We start from the raw sequence: 21,394 nt of genomic DNA on the forward strand, positions 1-21,394 counted from the left end.
AATTTTCGCAATTGAAGCTGTTACTTCAATGTTACGCCATGGTGAAACTATACATGTGGAATGTTTTATTATTAATTATGACGTCTGGAGTCACGTGGTACCAATTCTAATGTTGGAAAAACCAAAAAACTTTGGACCTCTGTATATATAATACTACACTAATAAAATAAATTAAAACTTGGCTGCAGCAAGTACTCCTCATGAAGGAATGAGTGTGATATTTTTTTCTATGTCGTTATAGGTTGTAATGTCATAAATTTATTGATGTCATCAGTCCACAGTGATTTGGCAACTCTGTCGTTTAAAACAAAAAGTCAAAACCTTCAAAAATACATTCTCTGTTATGGCTGAACAGATCGAAGTAAAACGTTACCACGTGTGACCGCCTATCAATGAGGAACAAAAGGTCCACACACATGATGTCATAGGTCAGTCCGTGGTTTGGCTTAACTACTGTATATTGGATTTACCTTAAAACGTATAAAAATCTTCTCCAGAACACGGCTGGACAGATCGAGGGAAACTGCGCACAAATGTTCCCCAAGCCTTGGGGATACCAGGGTATTGATACGAATAATTGATGTCACATGGTGTGGGAGCCCTATTGGATTGAGGCGAAAATCTTTAAAAACATTCTTTCTCTTGAACAGCCAATCAATCGACAATGAAACTTCAGATAATGGTGTGATTTAGTATTGACATGTTTTAAATTTCAACTTGATCGGACACATGGTCTGGCTGTCAGAATTATTTATTTTTTATCTGGGTTCTTTTATTTATATTTTTATTTTTATTTGAAATAAGGCTCACTTGGCTGTGTCTGGAGCGAGTTTGATGGTGAGAGGAGTATCAGTTGAAACAAGAATCCGAACCAGGTTCCTCCCTGATGACCTTCGATCTTTGCTTTTTGCTTGTTTGGGATCCTTCTGATTACTCCAATACAGGACTTCACCCATTTGGTCTTCTATTTAATTTGAATTAAATTAATTTTAATCCATTTCTGAATTTGATTGAATAATAATAAACGTCATGGGTCAGGGTCAGGCGTCCGATCAAAAGCGGGGACGTCTTGGTACCTGGTCATCACTGCCAGCAGTTATGGAAGTGCAGCAGTTCTAGTTTTTGTCTCTCATTAATTACGTAAAACACCAGCACACAAACTCCACACAAAACTACACAAAACACCCACGCAGAACAAGTCCCGGCGAGGGTTTGGAAATCTCAGATTGCTCTTTTTTCTTGTTATTTAGGATTGTAATTGTGGATTCAGTCATGGCATTTGTGGTTGAATTTTATGGAGTTGCACACCATTACTCTTTAAGCAGAAGACAGTTTCCATCCGTCAGTAATCGATTTGTATGGTGAATGCGTGTGAACCCTGGCGCTTTTCTGCATTCCCTTCCCCACCCATTCGTTTGCTGGGGTAATTTACCTGATTTATGGGCCCTGTCCCTGATCACCCACTAAACATAATGTGGGTGAGGTGTGTGCAGCTTCCTTTGTCTCGCTTGAAACCGAGTGCACAAGGTGGTTCATGCAAGGCGCTTTCTTATACAAAGTTAAGGCTCGTGGAGGAGCTACAAGATAGAATGGATCAGGACATAACAGAACTAGAAAGGCACTTGGTAGAGCGCATACCTCCGCCACGCAATGCCTGATCCAGTAGAACACATCGGGCCCAATAAATTTTTGAAATATCATGCTATATAATCGTTTTTGGCCCTATCTCTCTCATTGGTGAAGAATCACTTTAAAAATAAAAATAAAAATCTCGTATCCGGATCTGAATTCGGATCTTCACCAAAACAGAATCAAATCGTCCTTGTCACACACCCAACACCTCCACCGAGGTTCATCCAAATCCGTCCACAACTTTTTGAGATATCCTGCACACAAACAAACAAATGGGTTGAAAACATAACCTCCTTTCACCTTTGGTGATGGAGGTAACAAAATGAACAGTTGAAAGAGAGGGTGGAAACGCAAAAACAACAGGCATGAGAGGCAAAATCGAGGGAAACTTGAACAAATAATGGATGTGGGGACGAATATGGGGTAGGAGAGGACACGAGGGGTGGACAAGAGGGACAAAGAAACAAACTGTCAGGAAGGAAAAACTGGAAACTTGCAAAAAAGGTGGGCCTGGGGAGGGTTAATGGGGTTGGAAAGACCATGGTTTTGGATGGGGGATGTTCTGAGATGGCAGTGAAGAGCTGGCTTGAAGACTTTGAGGGAAGAATTAGATTGAAGAGAAAGTGGAAGTTTGTTCCACAGGTGGAACATGAGAGGAACAAATGAATGGAGGTGAGCAGTGATCCTGGATTTAGGTACTTTTCCTGAAGATACCTGGGGGGAAGGGGGGGGGGTTGACAAAGCACAGAAAGAGCAGAGGGTGCAAAATCAGAAAGGAGGTGGTAAGAGACACAGAGACCACCGACCTGTATGTGATGGGATGGTGATAGGCCCGTTGACTCAGCTTCATCGCAGGGAGATTCCAATGATCTTAAGGAGGCCTTGGTTTCCACGGCATCAAGCTGAGAAAGGTGTGAAGCAGGGATGCCAGCCTAAAGGAGAGAACAGTACTCCATCAAGCTGAGGATGAAGGCCTTGGAGGTGGATAAGAGTTCAGGTGTGCCATGGATAAGAGTCCTGCTTGTGAAAAGACACCTTGATACGCCAGACAAGGTTTTGTCATGTTCTCATCTCGAGGCATTAGTTTTTAGATACAATATATATACTGTATTGTTACGGACGTTATCTCTGAATAACTCCAAGAGGGACGGCTTGTCTCCAGAGACCACAGATACCATCTGCAACCTTCAACTCTGGCCGGATCTTCATGCCCCAGGGCGGTTTACCGTGCTGGTGAGTTAAGCAAGGCAGAGTGTAAACTCTAATTGGCTGAGCGAACCAATGCCGCATTACATGGCTGACCATTTCAATTGTGAACTCGGACAAAATGCTCCCAGGAACGTGACCAACCCCAAGCATGAGAAATCAGGACACGAATCAGCACTTTAATGAATGTATTAGACACACAGGCAATGAAGCAAAAGAGCTGGAAATGTCTGGAGGAATGATGAGGAGAAATCAAAGAAGAGAAAATATCGGGAGAAATCGTGACTTCAGAAAATGGTGAGAAAAATCATACACAGTATTTCAAGCAATCCCAAACACACACACACACACACACACACACACACACATTGTTTAGGGGTATAAGCACTTTGGGGTTTCCTTCCCTTTCGGGTACATATGTTGTTCGTGGTGCCGAACCCCAACCCGTTCTCCAACGAATACAATCCAAGGTTTGCACTTAACGAGTCTGAACGATCATACCGGTCGGCTATCACTCGAATGGATCTTCGTTAGTAGAGGTCGGTGACTCATGAATGGCGTTACAGTAACCGCATCAACAGCTTAACATTTTTGAAACTTGTATTTCAACTAAACAGATACAAAGTCAAATAAGGAAGTTCACCATTACATACAAATGTTCAACGATTCCTACATTGAGTTGTTTCCGCCGAGTGTCCCTGTCCTGCCAGCTAAACTCACGTATGTTCACCTCATCCACCAAGTCTGATGAACGATCGAGTCTTGTCGTGTCATTCGCCTCTCGTACGTTGGCCCATCCAGGATGATTGAGGAGGTAAAGGAATTCTTTCCTGATACACAATCTTTAATGAGATTTCATCAACCTGATTATAATCGGCTCCACGCGTTAACAACTACTCTGGATATTAACACCTCATTCGCTCATCTGAGTTAAAACGAGCACGGGAACAACCGATGCATACATCTCGTTACTTGTCACCCATCTCTCTCCACCTCCCTCTCACGGGTTTATATAGTATCACAGAACAATCCCGTGCCTTCCAGCAAACGCGATTCCCGTCCATACTTGAAGTTTCGTCTGAGAATGTTCCAGCATCTTCACGAATCTCACCAGGCAGTTTACAGTACAATACCGCCATCGACAGTCAAAATTATCTCATTACATGAAGCAGTTTATATTACAATTCACCGATCCATGCTACATGAAACTTATAACATGTAACCGTCAATTTTACTCGTTTATCAGCCAAATGGCATCTTCTTAAATTGGTAGCAGCCATCTGAGATTACGATTGCTGTCTTTTCCTTTGAGACTTCCTCCAGAGGAATCTGCCAGTAACGCTTGCTCAGGTCGATCTTGGCAAAATACCGATCTCACTTCAGCTTTGCCATGATTGCTTTAGGGTTCCCCATGGGTTCAGTGTCAAACTTTGTGACCAAGTTCAATCTCTGAAGGTCAATGTAGAAACGGTTGGATCCATTCTTTTTCCTCACAATCATCACCGGCGAGTTGTAGGCTGCTTTTGATGGTTCGATGATATCTGCTTCCAACATAGCTTCCACTTCCTCCTTCAACTTGTTGTGCTCTGTTGATAGTTGCAATAAAACTCTTGTCTCCAACGTCGAACTTTCTGTCTCTGGTTTTCTTATCATAGAAATGCTTCTGACTGTTTTGTGCTCTGTGTAGACTCTCTCGTGCCAGTCGGCAAGTGTCCTCCAGTCGATTACGCAAGTCAAAGACATATTGGTCGGCATTATGAACCTCCAACGTGTTCTCTCCAGTTCACAGTTCCTTCAACAACTGCATGGGCCCACTTACAGTTCATCCATTGAGTAGCTCAAATGGTGAAGACCCTGTACTTGCTTGAGGAACCTCTCTGTAAGTGAATAGCACCGCCTGCAGGTAACTGTCCCAATCACGTGGTCGCTCTTGATGCATCTTCCTCAGCATGCTCTTCAGAATTCTGTTGACCCATTCACAAAGTCCAATGCACCTGGGGTTGTGTGGTGTCATGAAGAGCTGCTTCATGGCAAGGAGTCAACACACCTCCTTCATCAGTTCTGATGTAAATTGAGGACCTTGGTCGTTCAGTACCTCTTGTGGGAGTCCTACTCAGTAGAAGACTTACAGCAGTGCTTCCATGACCCTCTCCGTCTCAATATTGGGGAGCGCGATTGCTTCAGGGTACCTCGTGGCGTCATCCACAATGGTCAAAATGTACCGGTTGCCCTTATCAGACACTGGGGACAATGGTCCAAATCAGGTCTACGGCCACTCTGCGAAAGGGCTCCTCTATCACCAGCATGGTTCCCAATTGTGCTATGGAAACTCTCCCTTTGAGGCAGATGTTGCAGGACTTGCAGAATCTGCTGATGTCACTGGTTATCCCTGACCAATGGAAGTTGCTCGTTCTTCTGTCAGTTGTCTTCTTCACTCCAAGATGACCTCCAACAATTGATTTGTGTGCCAATTTCATTATTGCATCCCGATACTTGGTTGGAATGATGATTTGCTTCACCTCGGTTGTGTCAGTTCTGTGGATACAGTGTAGAACGCCTTTGTGGACTTCGAGCCTGTACTTGCTCTTATCCGGCATCTGATGATCTCTGTTATCCTGAACCTCCTTCAACAACCTTTGAAGTGAGACGTCTTCCTTCTGAGCTTGCTCGAGCTCTTGCACAGTCACCTTAGGAACGTCAGATAGTGACAGCTTCAATGGTTTGACGTCGTCCTTGTTGCGCTTGGTCTGTGCCCTCGTTACTACTGCTTGTGCCAGCTGTGGAATTTACTTTTGGTCTGGATCCTTGACCTCTCGTGCTCCCGGTATATTACCGATCACAAGATCACAAATGGGGTCCTCCATGCACATGACCTTCATCTGTCCTATGTAGTACGGTGTGTCCACGTGGATCTTTGCAAGTGGATAGTGACGCAATGTACTATCAATCAGCTTGCAGGAGTTGACCTTGTTAGTCATCTTTCTTGTCGCCACCAGGTCTTTCTTCACAGCTGCACTTGTACTGCCACTTTCTGTGAACCCATGTAGTCTTCATCCAAGGTCATGTTGCCATTGGCAATGCCAGCGGTGGTTTCCACACAACTGCTGAAGACCATAGGTGTTGACTGAAATCCTCCTTTGTTCACCCGGTTCTCTTCAGGACATTTTTGCACAGCTGATGCAGACTGGCCTTTTGGCTCTGCTCTGCAGATAACATACTTCCTCTGGAAATAGTGCACTGTACTAGCTGCCTTTTGTTGTGGCCTCATCTGAGCTGCCTTCCTCAATCCACATTTGGCCATCATGTGGCCTTTCTTGTGACAATAGAAACATTCTTTCTTGCTTCTACTGAATTGGGGCTTTGTAGGCTGAGATTGGTCAGTCTTGTGCAGTAAACTGTCTGTCCTTGGTTTCATTGTGACATCCTTCTTCTTGACTGACCTCCCAGTAATACACCCTCAATGTGCTTCAATATCCTGCTCAGCCAAGGCTGTCATTGTTTCAGTGTTCTCAGGCACTCTCATGTATGTTGCAGGAGCTGCGAACAGAGCCACCTCCGTAGAACACAAACCAAGGAACTGTTCATGATCCAACAAGTCGGTAAATGCTTCAAAGCTACGTTCGCACTTTGCCATCAAAGTCCATTGTGTAAAGCACCGTCTCAAACGTGTCACAAACTGAAATGCAGTTTCACCTTCATCAGGTTTAATTTCTCTGAACCTCCAGCGATATCCCTCCTCTGTAAGTTCACACCTCTTCAATAAGGCCACTTTCAAGTGATCATAGTCATGAGCATTCTCTGAAGGTATACTGGTATACACCTGGAGTGCTTTTCCTGTCAGAAGGGGGCTGAGACTAACTGCCCAGTCCTCTCTGTACCAATGTTGACTCACAGTGAAACGCTTGAATCTCTCACGGTGCGTGTCCATCTCATCGCGTTTCTTATGAAATGTGGGGAGCTTTGGCTTGTTCACCATTACTCGTACATCACCAGTGTCAGGTGCAGTGCGAGCACGTGCAGCTGCTTCAATCTCCAACTGTGTTCTTGCCAATTCAATCTTCATTCACATTTCCTCCTTCATACGTTTGGCTTCCCGAGCATGTTCGCCACGCTCTGCCTCCTCTTTGCATGTACGTTCCTCACGCTCCATCTACTCTTTCCATGTACGTTCATCATGCTCTGCCTCCTCTTTCCATGTATGTTCATCATGCTCTGCCTCCTCTTTCCATGTACGTTCCTCACGCTCCGCCTCCTCTTTCCATGCACGTTCCTCACACTCTGCCTCCTCTTTCCTTGCATGTTCCTCCCGCTCTGTTTATCTTTCCTCACATTCACGAGCCTTCTCTTCTTTTGCAGCCGCTTGCTGTTCTTTCACAAATGCCATTAGTCTGTCTGTCTCTCTCTCTCTCTCTCTCTCTCATATATATATATATATATATATATATATATATATATATATATATATATATATATATATATATATATATATATATATATATTTGCGGACCCAGGGTCGGGGGCGAAAAGCTACCTCGGGTTCCCACCAGACTCTCCAGAATCACCGGCCATCGCACACAAATAACTTTGTGACGCGGCGGGTCACAAACTGACTGTGAACATTAATAACTCAACCACTTAACTTAGGGTCCTCCATCTGATACCGTTTACATAAAGGTCACATGGTTTAATTACCGGGGGACACGCCCTCAGTACGCCTTGTTCAAACCAGATCACCTTACCGGATCAGATGCAGCGGAGCATAATTGCTCAAGATGTACCAGCTCGAAAAACAGATCGTTGGGGAATAATGTCCCAGCTAAGCTTGAATACGAACCATGCTGGACCAATGAAGGAAAAGACAAGAACGAGCTGCGAACATTTCTATACAAACATTTATTTACAATCAAGTGAGGGAAGGTATGTGGCACAGTGAATGGATTTATTTGTATGTACAGCAGAGGACAGCAAGGAATTCGTGGGGTGCAGCAAAAGGCAAGAAATTTACAAGAGCAGACACAGAGCAGATTTATCCCATTAGAACTTCTACAATCTTAACTTTTTCTACGACAGGCGCCATCACATACACACACACACACACACACACACACAGGAAGATTTGATAGCCAGAAAGAAAGAGAGCAGATGAGGACAAACGGCCTTGCAATAACTGGCACGGTCGGCCGACCAACGCAAACCAGTATGCTTAGGGAGAGGTGGGGGGGGGGGAGGGAGGAATACTGGTGTCTAAGGTGTGGGAGTCTTGAGGTGTGGTGTCGTACAATATGGGGGTGCGGGGGTGTGGTGTCGTGCTGGAGGAAAATTGGATTGCGAGTCAGTAATGATCTTTTGGGCGTCCAAAGGGGACAAGATAGAGGGGTGGAAAGAGAGAGAGGAGAGAAGATACGGGAGGCAAAATATCCCTAACCTAGTCATGTATAGGTCTGTGAGTGTAGCGTGTACGTCCGTGGGATGCTCCGCTTGAGCATTCCCACCTCGAGAGTTGGCGCGTTATCTCTGGCTTAATCACTTTGCCAGGGTTTGCAGCAACGCGCGCTCCTCACTGGTCCTCAAGAAGAAGAACGTCTCAGTTGCACACCTACCACGCATGAAGAGCCAGCGAACGGCAGAGGCAACGAGGAGCAGCCAACGCAGAGCCGAGGAGCAGAGAAGAAGAGGGTGAAGTAGAGAGGCAAAGAAGAGGGCGAGCGGCTCTGCAATCTGCCTTTTTTAAACCCGGGCAAAGAGTGGTGTGACAACCTGAAGGCGACGCGCTGTGACCCAAATCGCGCTCCTCTATTGGGCCACAGCGGCCCTAGCTGCATCCTGCCAGGCTCTAGCAGCCGGAAGCGGTCTCATTTGCCAATCTGGCTTGCCACGGCCCAGAGCTTCTGACTACATAGGGATTGAGCCAACACCCCAGCCCTGAGTGTGCTTCGAGTGCAGTCTGAATGCTGAACAGCAATGCACACCCGCCACCCACGGGCTCCCTCCCATGAGCCAAAATGCACACCCGGGCCCCTGAGCAAACTCCCTGATTGCCCTTCCTGCGACCCCTCCTTGCCACCCCGTCTTGCCGTGTTCTGGTGACTGGATGAGGGTCATATCAATCCTGCGTGCTCAACCGGGCCATTCCCGGCGAGATGCGGTTGGTGCTATTAACATCCGTTGCTCGTCCCCGCATCACGCGGTCCGAGTGCGGCCCGAGTCGTGCAGCACATCTCTGTTTAGTAGCGAATTGTAGCGATGCAGAGGTATGAATGGGTGTGGGAATCTTTTTGCACGTGCTGTACAGTCTGGTTGTACTTCTATTGATTCACAGCCACGGGAGGCTGCTTGCTATTATGTGCTCGCTACATATATATCGTGGTGTATGTGCTTGCTTGCTTGATTTATACCATGGCCAACGGGAAAGGGTTGGATTATAAATCAGAATAGGAGACAGAGATATTGTTCATAGACCGAGCTACAAGACCCACGCAACATACTTCGTCCTGTTAACTCACGAGACATGAGGGGAAGGTGGAACTGCATGAAGACTAACAAAATAACTGCCTGGGGATCACTGTATGTTGGGTGCCATTGCCCGAGAGGCATGCGGTTTTGCAGAACTCTGTATTATCTAAATAGCTAATTTCAGGATTGTGGCTGAGGATTCTTTTTGGTCCATCTTCTGATTGTCTTTGCTTTCTTTTATTCCCCACCCCAGACCATGCTGACAGCTATCTCCATGAGTGCAATTGCTACTAATGGGGTCGTCCCAGGTAAGTCACCAGATTTTACTGACATTCATGTTCCCCCTCACCCCCCCTCCCCAAAGTTAAGATAACGTATCATAGATATGATTCCACAAAGCACGCTTTATGAGACTATTACCACTGCAATACTTCTTATCAACAAAGACAGATTGCAGAACACTTTCTCACAATTGCAGCATCATTTGGCCCAGTACCAGTTGGTTCATTTGTGTCATGTTGAACCAGCATCTGCATTGACTTCATTTGGATAGGTTGGCCCAACTTTTTCTCAAATTCCTCTGATTTTGGCTTTGATGCTTGCTCAACCTTGTCCTCTTGCAACTATTCACATGCTTGGGAAATAAATCTGCTGAATTGAAATTCCCTCTGATCTGAACATCTGTCTGATTTCACTGGCATGGATGAATATATGGGATAGCAGAAGCCCATGGTAAAAATACCACTATAAAAAAATAAAAAGGGAGCCTTTTATTAATTCTAGTGCTGGTTTAAAGAGCGAGAAAAAACAATGGGAGGTTATTTATATCATAATAGCAAAGAAAATATATTCGGGAGTGATCGAGGCAGTGGTCTATTGCTTATATACCAAACTGGGTTCAAATTTTTTTGTCTGATTGAAAAAAATATAATTTTCCCAGAGGTTTGGATTGATTGCAACGGACTTTTACTTAATTTTTTTAGCCGCGTCTCGCGTAGCGAACGCTGACTCTAAGAGAGCTCCGTGTTGTTCTTCTTGTTGTTGTTCTTCTTCTTCTTCTTCTTCTTCTTCTTCTTCTTCTTCTTCTTCTTCCTCTTCCTCTGGTGAAGACAAAACCTTTAGGACTCGGCTCTTTTATATACAGGATCCGGATCTCCTTAAATACTAAACACCTGTACACATCCTCGCATTGAGGGTGCCTTTTGAGAGCATCTATCATGAACTTTTAAATATATTCAGACATTTGCTTTAAAGTTTCGAAAAGTTCACGTTACTATTTAAAGACTATTCCATTTAATGTATTGTAATTTCGTAAATACACGATTTTCTTGTCATGAACAGGAGCCTCCATGACGGGTCTCGCTATTGGCTCCATCAAGGCACGTGACGAAATATCGCAAGTTGTTGTTGTTATTGCCTTTAGGACGCGGCTCTTGGACACATTTGTCCTTGTTCTCTCTGGGGAGTGTTTCCATGTTTCACGGTGTGACAGACAGACAGACAGCATTAGCCTAATATAAACTGTATATATATATATATATATATATATATATATATATATATATATATATATATATATATATATATATATATATATACATACATACTGTATATCTCCAAAAAAAGAACCAAACAATTTAGGAAGGAATGACAAGATAGGAACGACACCACAATACAACACGACAATCCTTTTACGAATTGCCATCACGACATATTTTGACATTTTTATGAAGGTGGCAATCGCAAGAATTGTACGAAGATGTGTATGCTGCAGGCAGTTGTAGATTTGTAGTATGGGTTGTTGTGATTGTGTATTTTATTTATTGTGGGATTGAGACATAAAAATGGCAATCGGTAAAAGGATTGTGGTTTTGTATTGTGGTGTCATTCCCTTCTTGTCATAACTTTCTTGTCATTTCTTCTTTCCTTGTTTTTTTTTTTTTTGTGGTGTGGGGAGGTGTGGGGTGGGCATTACATCCCTATATGTCTTTTTCATTTTTAGTTGCGACATGTCGCAGGTCTACAAGAGCTTCGCATTGCCGCTGTCATTGTTGTTGTTGCTGTTGTTGTTGAGGTTTTTGTTGGGGCTTGATTTTTAAATGTGTACCCATTTGTTGGCCAGCTGCCAGACCACACACACATGTTGCTTCACTCCACCCACCATAGAGCACCCAGATGAAATGATATGGCCACCATCTTGGTTTTCTCATGGGCCTAACACATTAAGACTGGAGGCCTCTGCTGATTATAAACTGTCTGGGTTTATTGCGACAGATTTCCATCGGCTTTGTTTGGGTCAAGTGTTACTCATGATAAGGGACCCTGAAAAATCTAATCATATGTCAAATAAAAATGATTGGTGAGGTCCAATCAAGCCTGTATGTGCCTCCCTAAAAAATAGTTACGTAATTTTTGAACGGCCCCATATTGGGGTTTCAGCAATCCGTGACCGTGTGACAAATCAGCTCGTTCTGATATGACTGTGATAAATCAACTCTTTAAAGAGTACTTTAAATGCGCATTTCCAAATCGGCCCATTACTGGATTTTAAAAGCCAATTCACTCGCACTTTATGGCGAAGTCCCATACCTCAAATGACCATGTACAGGTTTTTATGAACAAAAGGTTTATTGAGAGAGAGAGAGAGAGAGAGAGAGAGAGAGAGAGAGAGAGAGAGAGAGAGAGAGAGAGAGAGAGAGACAGACAGACAGACAGACAGACAGACAGACAGACGGTGGAAGAGAGGGAGAAGGACACACACACACACACACACACAAACACACAAACACACACACACAAACACACACACGACAAAACCGAGGTAACAGATATAAAGTAAATCATCCTCTGTTCAGAATCACAACCAATCTTATCTACCTTTTCATTCATGAAGGAACGTGAGACACACGGCACAAGGTAAATGAGACAGATTAGAGAATGTAATCTGAGCCGTGGGTAATGATGTTTTTTTATTCTCAGACCCAACTTTTACCACATAGACACGTGGGACATGAATAAAGATTGAGGGAGTTGAGTGGACAGAGGAGGCAATATATATATATATATATATATATATATATATATATATATATATATATATATATATATATACATACATATATATATATATATATATACATACATATATACATACATACATACATATATATATATATATATATATATATATATATATATATATATATATATATATATATATATATATATATATATATATATATATATATATATATATATACACATATATATATATACATATATATATATATATATATATATATACATATATATATATATATACATATATATATATATATACATATATATATATATATATATATATATATATATATATATATATTGTTGTGGTTACCAGATTCGCAAACCACCATTCAGGTCCCTTAGGTGAGGTATCTCGGTAAGTGCATGTGTAGTTAGGCCCAAACCCGTTGTCTAGTGGGAATACATGTCATTTATGCGAGCTGCGACTCTTCAGGATAGCCGTTTTTCTTTTACTATCTTTATTTTGGACCAACCGCCATGATCACAACCACAACATCAACCACCGACCACAACCACCGCTTCACCACAACCGCCACGACCTTCACGCACACCTCACAACCGTAGCATCGCCACCGTTCTTGCCCCGCTGTGGGTACCGGTGTTGGACTCATGCAGAACGCGCGTCGAACAGCGTGTACAAAATCACGGATTTTGTACTTCAAAAACGGATCAAAAACGACACACGCCCACTTTTTGCCGTCCAATCGGTGAGCGAGGGGCGACTGGCCCCGCCCCAGGGCGATCGATATATGCAAATTTGTGGATCAAAAAGCCTTCACGCCCACTTTTTCTCGGGCCAATGGGGAGCGAGGTGAAAGGTCAAAGGGAGGGGGTCAAAGGCGAAGTTACGGGGGATAAAAGGACGGTGTTCGTCAGTCAGAGGAGAGTCAGCAGAACGGGGTCGGAGAGAACGAGGGAGAGTCAGCAGAACGAGAACGGAGAGTCAAGAAGAGGAGAGTCGGAAGCAGAGGGTCAAGACTTCGCGGGCGGTGGAGCTGCTCGTCGTGTGCGTTGGAGTCGGAACGGAGGGGACGGAGCTGTGGAAAGGCGGCGACACCAGACGAGGGGGTGCTCGCGTCGTGCAGGAAGCTGCACCCGAGGGAGGCCGACAGCGCGACCTGGCCGAGGTGGAGACGCTCGTCGCATATAATAAAGATCCTCTATACCCCGAGCATCAGCAACCCCCTCCTGTTTCCCCCCGCGCTGAGATAGTGCGACCAAGGGGGCCCCGTTCCCACCCCCTGCCAGGCACTGCCCACGAGGCCCGCGGGTTGCGGGGCCATCGCCGCTCCGCGTCTCATCACCAGACGGGTAGGCCCGACCCGGTCTCGGCCCCAGGCCTACCTCATTCTTGGGGTATTTCTTTTCCTTGGTTTTGGGTATGTGTTGTGGGCGCCGTCTGTGAAGTAGAATTGTATAAGTGTTGCCGTGTGCTCGGTAGTCGGTATTAGCTCTGCACTGTGTTTTCACTTTTATGTTTGCTTTTTGTGTAAATGGAATTGTGTTTTCTTTTTTGTGTGCATTTGGTGGAATTGTATTTGTGTGCTTTCCGTTCGTCGCGAATAAATGTGCTTTATTGTTGAACTGTTTCCCGCTTCGCTTCGTCTTTTTCCCCATTGAACCCCCATCTTGCTTCACGTAAAGGGTTGGTAGTGGGCTGAGTACGCCCGATAATTAATCGAACCGTCGAGGTCGACGATAACACCGCTCGGTTATTCTGATAGTACGGAACGGGTCGCTTAAGTGGCCCGTGTCCGAAGTCGACCTGCGGCGAGGTGCGATCGCCCGGTCTACCCTCCGCGTGGGTACTTAGGTAGTTCGAATTTGGCGAGCAACCCTTTCCCACGCGGGGGCTGATTGGCTCGATCGCGGTGAGACCGAAAGGTCCACCCGTGACTGGTTCCCGGCGTTAGTCCGAGAGGGTCACGACTGGATTGTCCGTCCGGTGGGCGACGTGCCGCGATTCGAGTTACGTGGCCGTTCGCACGCCGGCGGGCGCGAAAACCGCAACACTGGTGTCAGGTCGTGCGATACAAATTCATCGCCCTCCTCGCGGCACTGGTATTGGAGAGCAGGAAAACGGGCTCTCCTGTCTCCAATTAAATTCACGGGAATCGGTCCAGGGGTGAGAGAAGCGACCCCCGATTCCCTCCAAATTACGAGCGAGCAAATTAACCCTTCACGAGAAGCAAGATGGCGTCTCAAGGCGAGCGGGAGCCGGGGGTATTAGAAATGTATATGTGTAATAATGTAGAGTCCATGGTCCAGGATGGAATCCCCGAGCAGGAAATGTTGATTGTGCAGGAACACGGACTCGCCCAACTGAACCCAGAGCCCGAAATGGGTGCGGCAGCGGCCGCAGTGTATGACACCTTCCCCCCCCCTCTCCACCAAAACCCTTCCCCGATCCCTGCCGGAACGGCTCACCTGAGTGCATCCGACATGGCCCAGCTATGCGCCATGCTGGCGGCAATGAACGAAAAGATGAATGCGAAAATGATCGAAAAAATGGATGCGAATATGAAAAACGAAATGAAAGACATGAACAAGCAAATGAATGAAGTGAAAACGACGATGGATGCGTATACACAAAAAATGGGTGAAAAGATGGATACGAATACAAATGAAGTGAAAACACAGCAAATGAGGGAAGAGATGAAAAAGTTCCGGGGTGAGACGCAGAACATGGGCCGATGCCTGCAGGCGGGCATGAAGGCCGTGACAAAGGAAATAATAGTTGAGACAAGGGAGGTAAAGGGTGAAGAGTTGGCAGAGACACGGGAGATAGAAAAAATAGAGGAAAGACTACACGAGGAAGACGGGGTAAGTGACGCACACACACACACAGAGGTAGTGGAGGACAATGGGGGTGAGCTGGCGGACTGGGTAGAGACCCAGTGCGAGCACCTGGATGGCCTCCTCCAGGAACGAGGGGAGGGAGTATGCCCCCTTGAGGCGAGTCACGACCAGGTGAGTTCGGTCGTGCTTTGCGAGGTTGAGGGGAGGAGTGCTGTGGACGGGTGCACGGCGAGCTTGGGGGGTATAGAGGCCCCGGAGACCCTTGTGGGGACTCGAATCCCCAGTGTGGTTGTCCCTGTGTGTGTGGTGCAAGGCGTGAGTGCGTCCCCGTGTGTGGAAGCGACCCCGTGTGTGATTGGTGTGGTGGCGATGGTGCCGGAGTACGTGCTTCCCAGCACGCCGTGTGTGGATGAGGCACCGTGTGTGGAAGAGGCCGTGTGTGTGAGTGAAACGGCCAGTGTGGATGAGGCACCGCGGGTTAGTGCCCCCGCGTGTGTGGGTGAGGAACCGTGTGTGGATGAGGCACGGAGTGTGAGTGAGGCACCGCGGGTGAGTGCCCCCGCGCGAGTGAATGGAGCACCACGTGTGAGTAGTATGGTTTGTGTGAGTAGTGAGGCACGCGTGAGTGAACGGCCGTGTGCAAGGTCGCTGTGTGCCAGGGAGACCGTGTGTGTGAGAGAGCGGTATGAGGGAGATGTCGGTCGGAATGCGGGAGCACGCAGCCGCGTCTCCCCCTGTGAATGTGATGGAGTGGACTGTGTGCGTCGTGACACGCAGGTGTGCGTGGGTTGAATGGCGACGACGAAGGCGACATGAGAAGAAAGAAAGCCGAGTAGCGGCTGTAGTTGTTTCGAGGACCGTGCCGGGTTCACCCAGCAGTGAGCACGCGGTTCGTGCTGTGCAACGCACGAGACCGCCACGTGCTCGCTTGCGAGAGTGAAGTCCCGGTCCGGAAACGCACGCGGTGGATTTGCCGATCCCGCGGACGGACAAAGTTAGGCAGGTAAATGGATTTGGACCGGACGGGTTCTCCACGCGATCGTGTGTGTTAAGCTCCAACGGGCAAAGCACATGTGTTCGCGTGGGGAACCCCTCGAGACGTGGGGCTTGTTTTTTTTTTATGCGCACGGTGACGTCATGGCTGCACGTGGGGTTGGAATTCGGCAGGAGGGGTATCTCTGCCGGATGGTAGCGTCCAAGGAGGGACGAGGAACACGTGCAGCTGCATGACGTCACGGGCAGGTGCAAAGTGCGCGAGCTCTGAGTTGCCGCGCAGGTGCTGGGCATGAAAAAAAAAAAAAAAGGGAAAAACAAGCCTCACTTTCGGGTGTACAGGATTCCTGGGCAAGGGGTGAAAGACCCCCCTTACCCTGGGCACAGGATGGAAACTAGTTAGGGGGAAAGGTTAGCTTAGTTAGACCGACTTCATGGGGCAGGGGTAAGTCCTCATGGAGTCCGTGGAATGGATTAGGTAGAGGGATTTAGTGAGCTTTAGGTTGGGAAATAAAATGAATTTATGATTTGGAGACAGAGACAGACTTGTGGATGTGTAGAGGGGACGTAGTTTAGCTACGTAGGTTAAAAGGAACGTGCTGTAGTTTAAGGGACGACGTGGGAGCACGAGTTAGGGGATGTAGATAGGAGGATGGCAGAGTTCAGTGGTGTGTGTGTTGAAGAGTTGGTGAGTGAAGTGGAAGCATGTGCTTGGTGAGTGAGTGAGGCCAGCGGGTCTGTGTGTATGGAGAGAATGGGGAATGCATGGTGCGATGAGTGATTGGGGGGAGGAGTGACTCCCGCCCAAGGGACCCCGGGGTCAGAGTAAAGTGAGTTAGGGGGTTAGTCAAATTGAAAAATGGAGGTCGTTTTGTTGTTGGTGGGAGTGTAGGCTCGAAACGCATTTGGAGGGGTGCAGGAGCCCTGTTGACGGGCTTGGGAGCGTGGCTGCGAAAGGTGAGTATCGCTGAGTGGGTACCCCGGGCACCAGGCTAGTCGGCCGCGGTAGGCCATGGGCCCATGGGGGGCCGGGATAGAGTAGTGGGCACGGGTGCGCCTGCTTGGTGCGGGGGCCCGGGGCGCCATTAGTCGCGTGGGCAGTGTTGTGGGCACGGGTGACCCTCGGAAAGGGGCCCGGGAGGCCGGCCTGCCACGTGTGCGTTTCAGGGAGGTGCCATGGGGGCACTCCCGGTGTTAGGGAGCTGGTAGGCTCGGAGGCAGTGTAGTGCCCGGGGGTGCCATAGCGGGAGATTCGGCAGAGGGTCGTGCCTGCCAAAGGGAGCCACGTGTCCCAGCCAGGAGACCGTGTGAGGGCACGGAGAGAAAATTGGGGGGCGAGGCCCGAAATTGTGAGGACACCAACACAGGCGACGGGAATCTGGGTTGTTAGAACCAATAGTTTAAGCGAGAGGTGCTTGTTGAAAGCCCCGGGGTAGTTTAACAGTTAAATGGTTAGGGTAGATTAGGAGATGTACCCCTCCGCACCATCCATCCCCTCGCTGTCGTTGTGGGCCGCTGGACCCACTTGGTGTTAAGATCGCTGAACTCTGGGGAGGCCATCCTGAGGCTTCGTTGGGCCTCGACACAGGACGTTAGCTCTCCCTTATTCCCCTCCGGGAAGGGAACGTAGGGGTTGGGAGTAGGCTAGGTGACAGAATAGGTTAGCCGAACAAGGACGATAAAGGGGGTTAGGGGACGATTTATAGTGGGGGAGTAAAAAAAAAAACAACAAAAAAAAATAAGTTGGGGCTAAATTGGGGTTTGACAAATTAAGGGAGTGGGTATGTACAGTGACAGGCAAAGGCGATAGGTTGGGAGGGAGACAGGTAGGTAGGTCCGAGCCCGCCTTCCGAGTGGCCAGCACCACCGCACTCCCTCCACCAACCTCCACTGAAGGGCAAGAGCTGGCCAACTTCATCGGCTGGCCGTGTTTTGCTTCAAGGCGGAGGCCGGCCAACTTCATCGGCAGCTGTGTGCTGCAAGGCCTGTGCCGGCCAGTTCATCTGCTGGCTGTTTTTCTTCGAGGCCTGTGCCGGCCTGGTTCTGCGGGCTGTGTTTGCCTGCAGCGGCCTTCTTCTGCGGGCTGTGTTTGCCTGCACCTTTTCCATGCCATGCCCACTGCCCATGTTCACCAGCCCCGTTCAATTTTTGCTTTGCCCCCCCCCCCTGTTCATTGCCATGTGCGCCAGGATCAAGGCAACAGTTTGCAAGCTGCAAGAACTGCCCTGTTGGCAGCTACAACACGGGCCTGCAGTGGCGGCCCGTGCACTGTGTTTGCGTCCATCCATCCATTCATCCATCCATTCGTTGTGCTCATTGCGTGTGCCACTTGAGCTGGCACGGAGACTACATTTGTGCGGCCCATGCACCGTTGTGGTTCACTGCATTCAGTTCAAACCGTTCATGCATCCATTCGTTGTGTTCATTGCGTGTGCCACTTAAGCTGGCACGGAGACTGCGTTGTGCAGCCCAAGCACCGTTGTGGTTCACTGCGTTCAGTTCAAAAGGGAAGGCCTTGGACTGCGTGTGAGCAGCCAGCCACGTTCCCTGTCACCTGCATTGTTTGAGCCAGAGACTGCATGCGGGCAGCCTGGCTCCCTGCTAACTGCTTTTCTTTTGCAGAGTTCAATGATCCTGGGCCATGGTTTAGTGTAAAATTTGTAAGTTAAGGTTAAGATGTACTGTACATATGAGTGCGCCCCCGGCATGTCTGTCTAGCGCCGGCAATTTTATTTAAGTCGTCCGTGTGAGTGAGTTTGTTTAGGTAGTTACGCAGCCCTCAGGTTATTTATTTTGGGGACACGAATACCATGAATGTCGCACTCAGGGATCCGTAGGTAAAGTGTACTAGGGGAAAACTACACATGATGGCACACGAAAATTTGACGACTCGGGACGAGTCTGTAAAAAGGGAAGGGGGTAGTGTTGTGGTTACCAGATTCGCAAACCACCATTCAGGTCCCTTAGGTGAGGTATCTCGGTAAGTGCATGTGTAGTTAGGCCCAAACCCGTTGTCTAGTGGGAATACATGTCATTTATGCGAGCTGCGACTTCAGGATAGCCGTTTTTCTTTTACTATCTTTATTTTGGACCAACCGCCATGATCACAACCACAACATCAACCACCGACCACAACCACCGCTTCACCACAACCGCCACGACCTTCACGCACACCTCACAACCGTAGCATCGCCACCGTTCTTGCCCCGCTGTGGGTACCGGTGTTGGACTCATGCAGAACGCGCGTCGAACAGCGTGTACAAAATCACGGATTTTGTACTTCAAAAACGGATCAAAAACGACACACGCCCACTTTTTGCCGTCCAATCGGTGAGCGAGGGGCGGGTGGCCCCGCCCCAGGGCGATCGATATATGCAAATTTGTGGATCAAAAGCCTTCACGCCCACTTTTTCTCGGGCCAATGGGGAGCGAGGTGAAAGGTCAAAGGGAGGGGTCAAAGGCGAAGTTACGGGGGATAAAAGGACGGTGTTCGTCAGTCAGAGGAGAGTCAGCAGAACGGGGTCGGAGAGAACGAGGGAGAGTCAGCAGAACGAGAACGGAGAGTCAAGAAGAGGAGAGTCGGAAGCAGAGGGTCAAGACTTCGCGGGCGGTGGAGCTGCTCGTCGTGTGCGTTGGAGTCGGAACGGAGGGGACGGAGCTGTGGAAAGGCGGCGACACCAGACGAGGGGGTGCTCGCGTCGTGCAGGAAGCTGCACCCGAGGGAGGCCGATAGCGCGACCTGGCCGAGGTGGAGACGCTGTCGCATATAATAAAGATCCTCTATACCCCGAGCATCAGCAACCCTTCCTGTTTCCCCCCGCGCTGAGATAGTGCGACCAAGGGGGCCCCGTTCCCACCCCCTGCCAGGCACTGTCCACGAGGCCCGCGGGTTGCGGGGCCATCGCCGCTCCGCGTCTCATCACCAGACGGGTAGGCCCGACCCGGTCTCGGCCCCAGGCCTACCTCATTCTTGGGGTATTTCTTTTCCTTGGTTTTGGGTATGTGTTGTCGGCGCCGTCTGTGAAGTAGAATTGTATAAGTGTTGCCGTGTGCTCGGTAGTCGGTATTAGCTCTGCACTGTGTTTTCACTTTTATGTTTGCTTTTTGTGTAAATGGAATTGTGTTTTATTTTTTGTGTGCATTTGGTGGAATTGTATTTGTGTGCTTTCCGTTCGTCGCGAATAAATGTGCTTTATTGTTGAACTGTTTCCCGCTTCGCTTCGTCTTTTTCCCCATTGAACCCCCATCTTGCTTCACGTAAAGGGTTGGTAGTGGGCTGAGTACGCCCGATAATTAATCGAACCGTCGAGGTCGACGATAACACCGCTCGGTTATTCTGATAGTACGGAACGGGTCGCTTAAGTGGCCCGTGTCCGAAATCGACCTGCGGCGAGGTGCGATCGCCCGGTCTACCCTCCGCGTGGGTACTTAGGTAGTTCGAATTTGGCGAGCAACCCTATCCCACGCGGGGGCTGATTGGCTCGATCGCGGTGAGACCGAAAGGTCCACCCGTGACTGGTTCCCGGCGTTAGTCCGAGAGGGTCACGACTGGATTGTCCGTCCGGTGGGCGTCGTTCCGCGCCTCGAGTTACGTGGCCGTTCGCACGCCGGCGGGCGCGAAAACCGCAACAATATATATATACATATATGTATATACATATATATATATATATATATATATATATATATATACATATATATATACATATATATATATATACATATATACATACATATATATATACATATATACATACATATATATATACATATATACATACATATATATATACATATATACATACATATATATATACATATATACATACATATATATATACATATATATATATATATATACATATATATATATATACATATATCTATATATATATATATATCTATATATATATATCTATATATATATATATATCTATATATATATATATATATATATATATATATATATATATATATATATATATATATATACATATATACATATATACATATATATATATATATTGTTGCGGTTTCAGCCCGCCCGGCGTGCGAACGGCCACGTAACTCGAATCGCGGCACGTCGCCCACCGGACGGACAATCCAGTCGTGACCCTCTCGGACTAACGCCGGGAACCAGTCACGGGTGGACCTTTTGGTCTCACCGCGATCGAGCCAATCAGCCCCCGCGTGGGATAGGGTTGCTCGCCAAATTCGACCTACCTAA

At 47.6% G+C, this 21,394-nt stretch overlaps 1 protein-coding gene across 1 annotated transcript in view; it reads left to right on the plus strand.

Annotated features, from left to right (window-relative positions):
* LOC147011494 (solute carrier family 12 member 4-like) overlaps nt 1–21,394 on the plus strand; it is a 271,136-nt gene that overhangs the window by 183,726 nt on the left and 66,016 nt on the right. The window contains exon 6 of the mRNA XM_085858008.1: nt 9,545–9,599. Within this exon, the coding sequence (XP_085714134.1) occupies nt 9,545–9,599 (55 nt within the window). The remainder of the gene's footprint in view (nt 1–9,544; nt 9,600–21,394) is intronic.

This window comes from Eptatretus burgeri, chromosome 15 (assembly GCF_056783735.1).
Source record: "Eptatretus burgeri isolate ZD-2024b chromosome 15, Ebu_testis_v1, whole genome shotgun sequence".
NCBI lineage: Eukaryota > Metazoa > Chordata > Myxini > Myxiniformes > Myxinidae > Eptatretus > Eptatretus burgeri.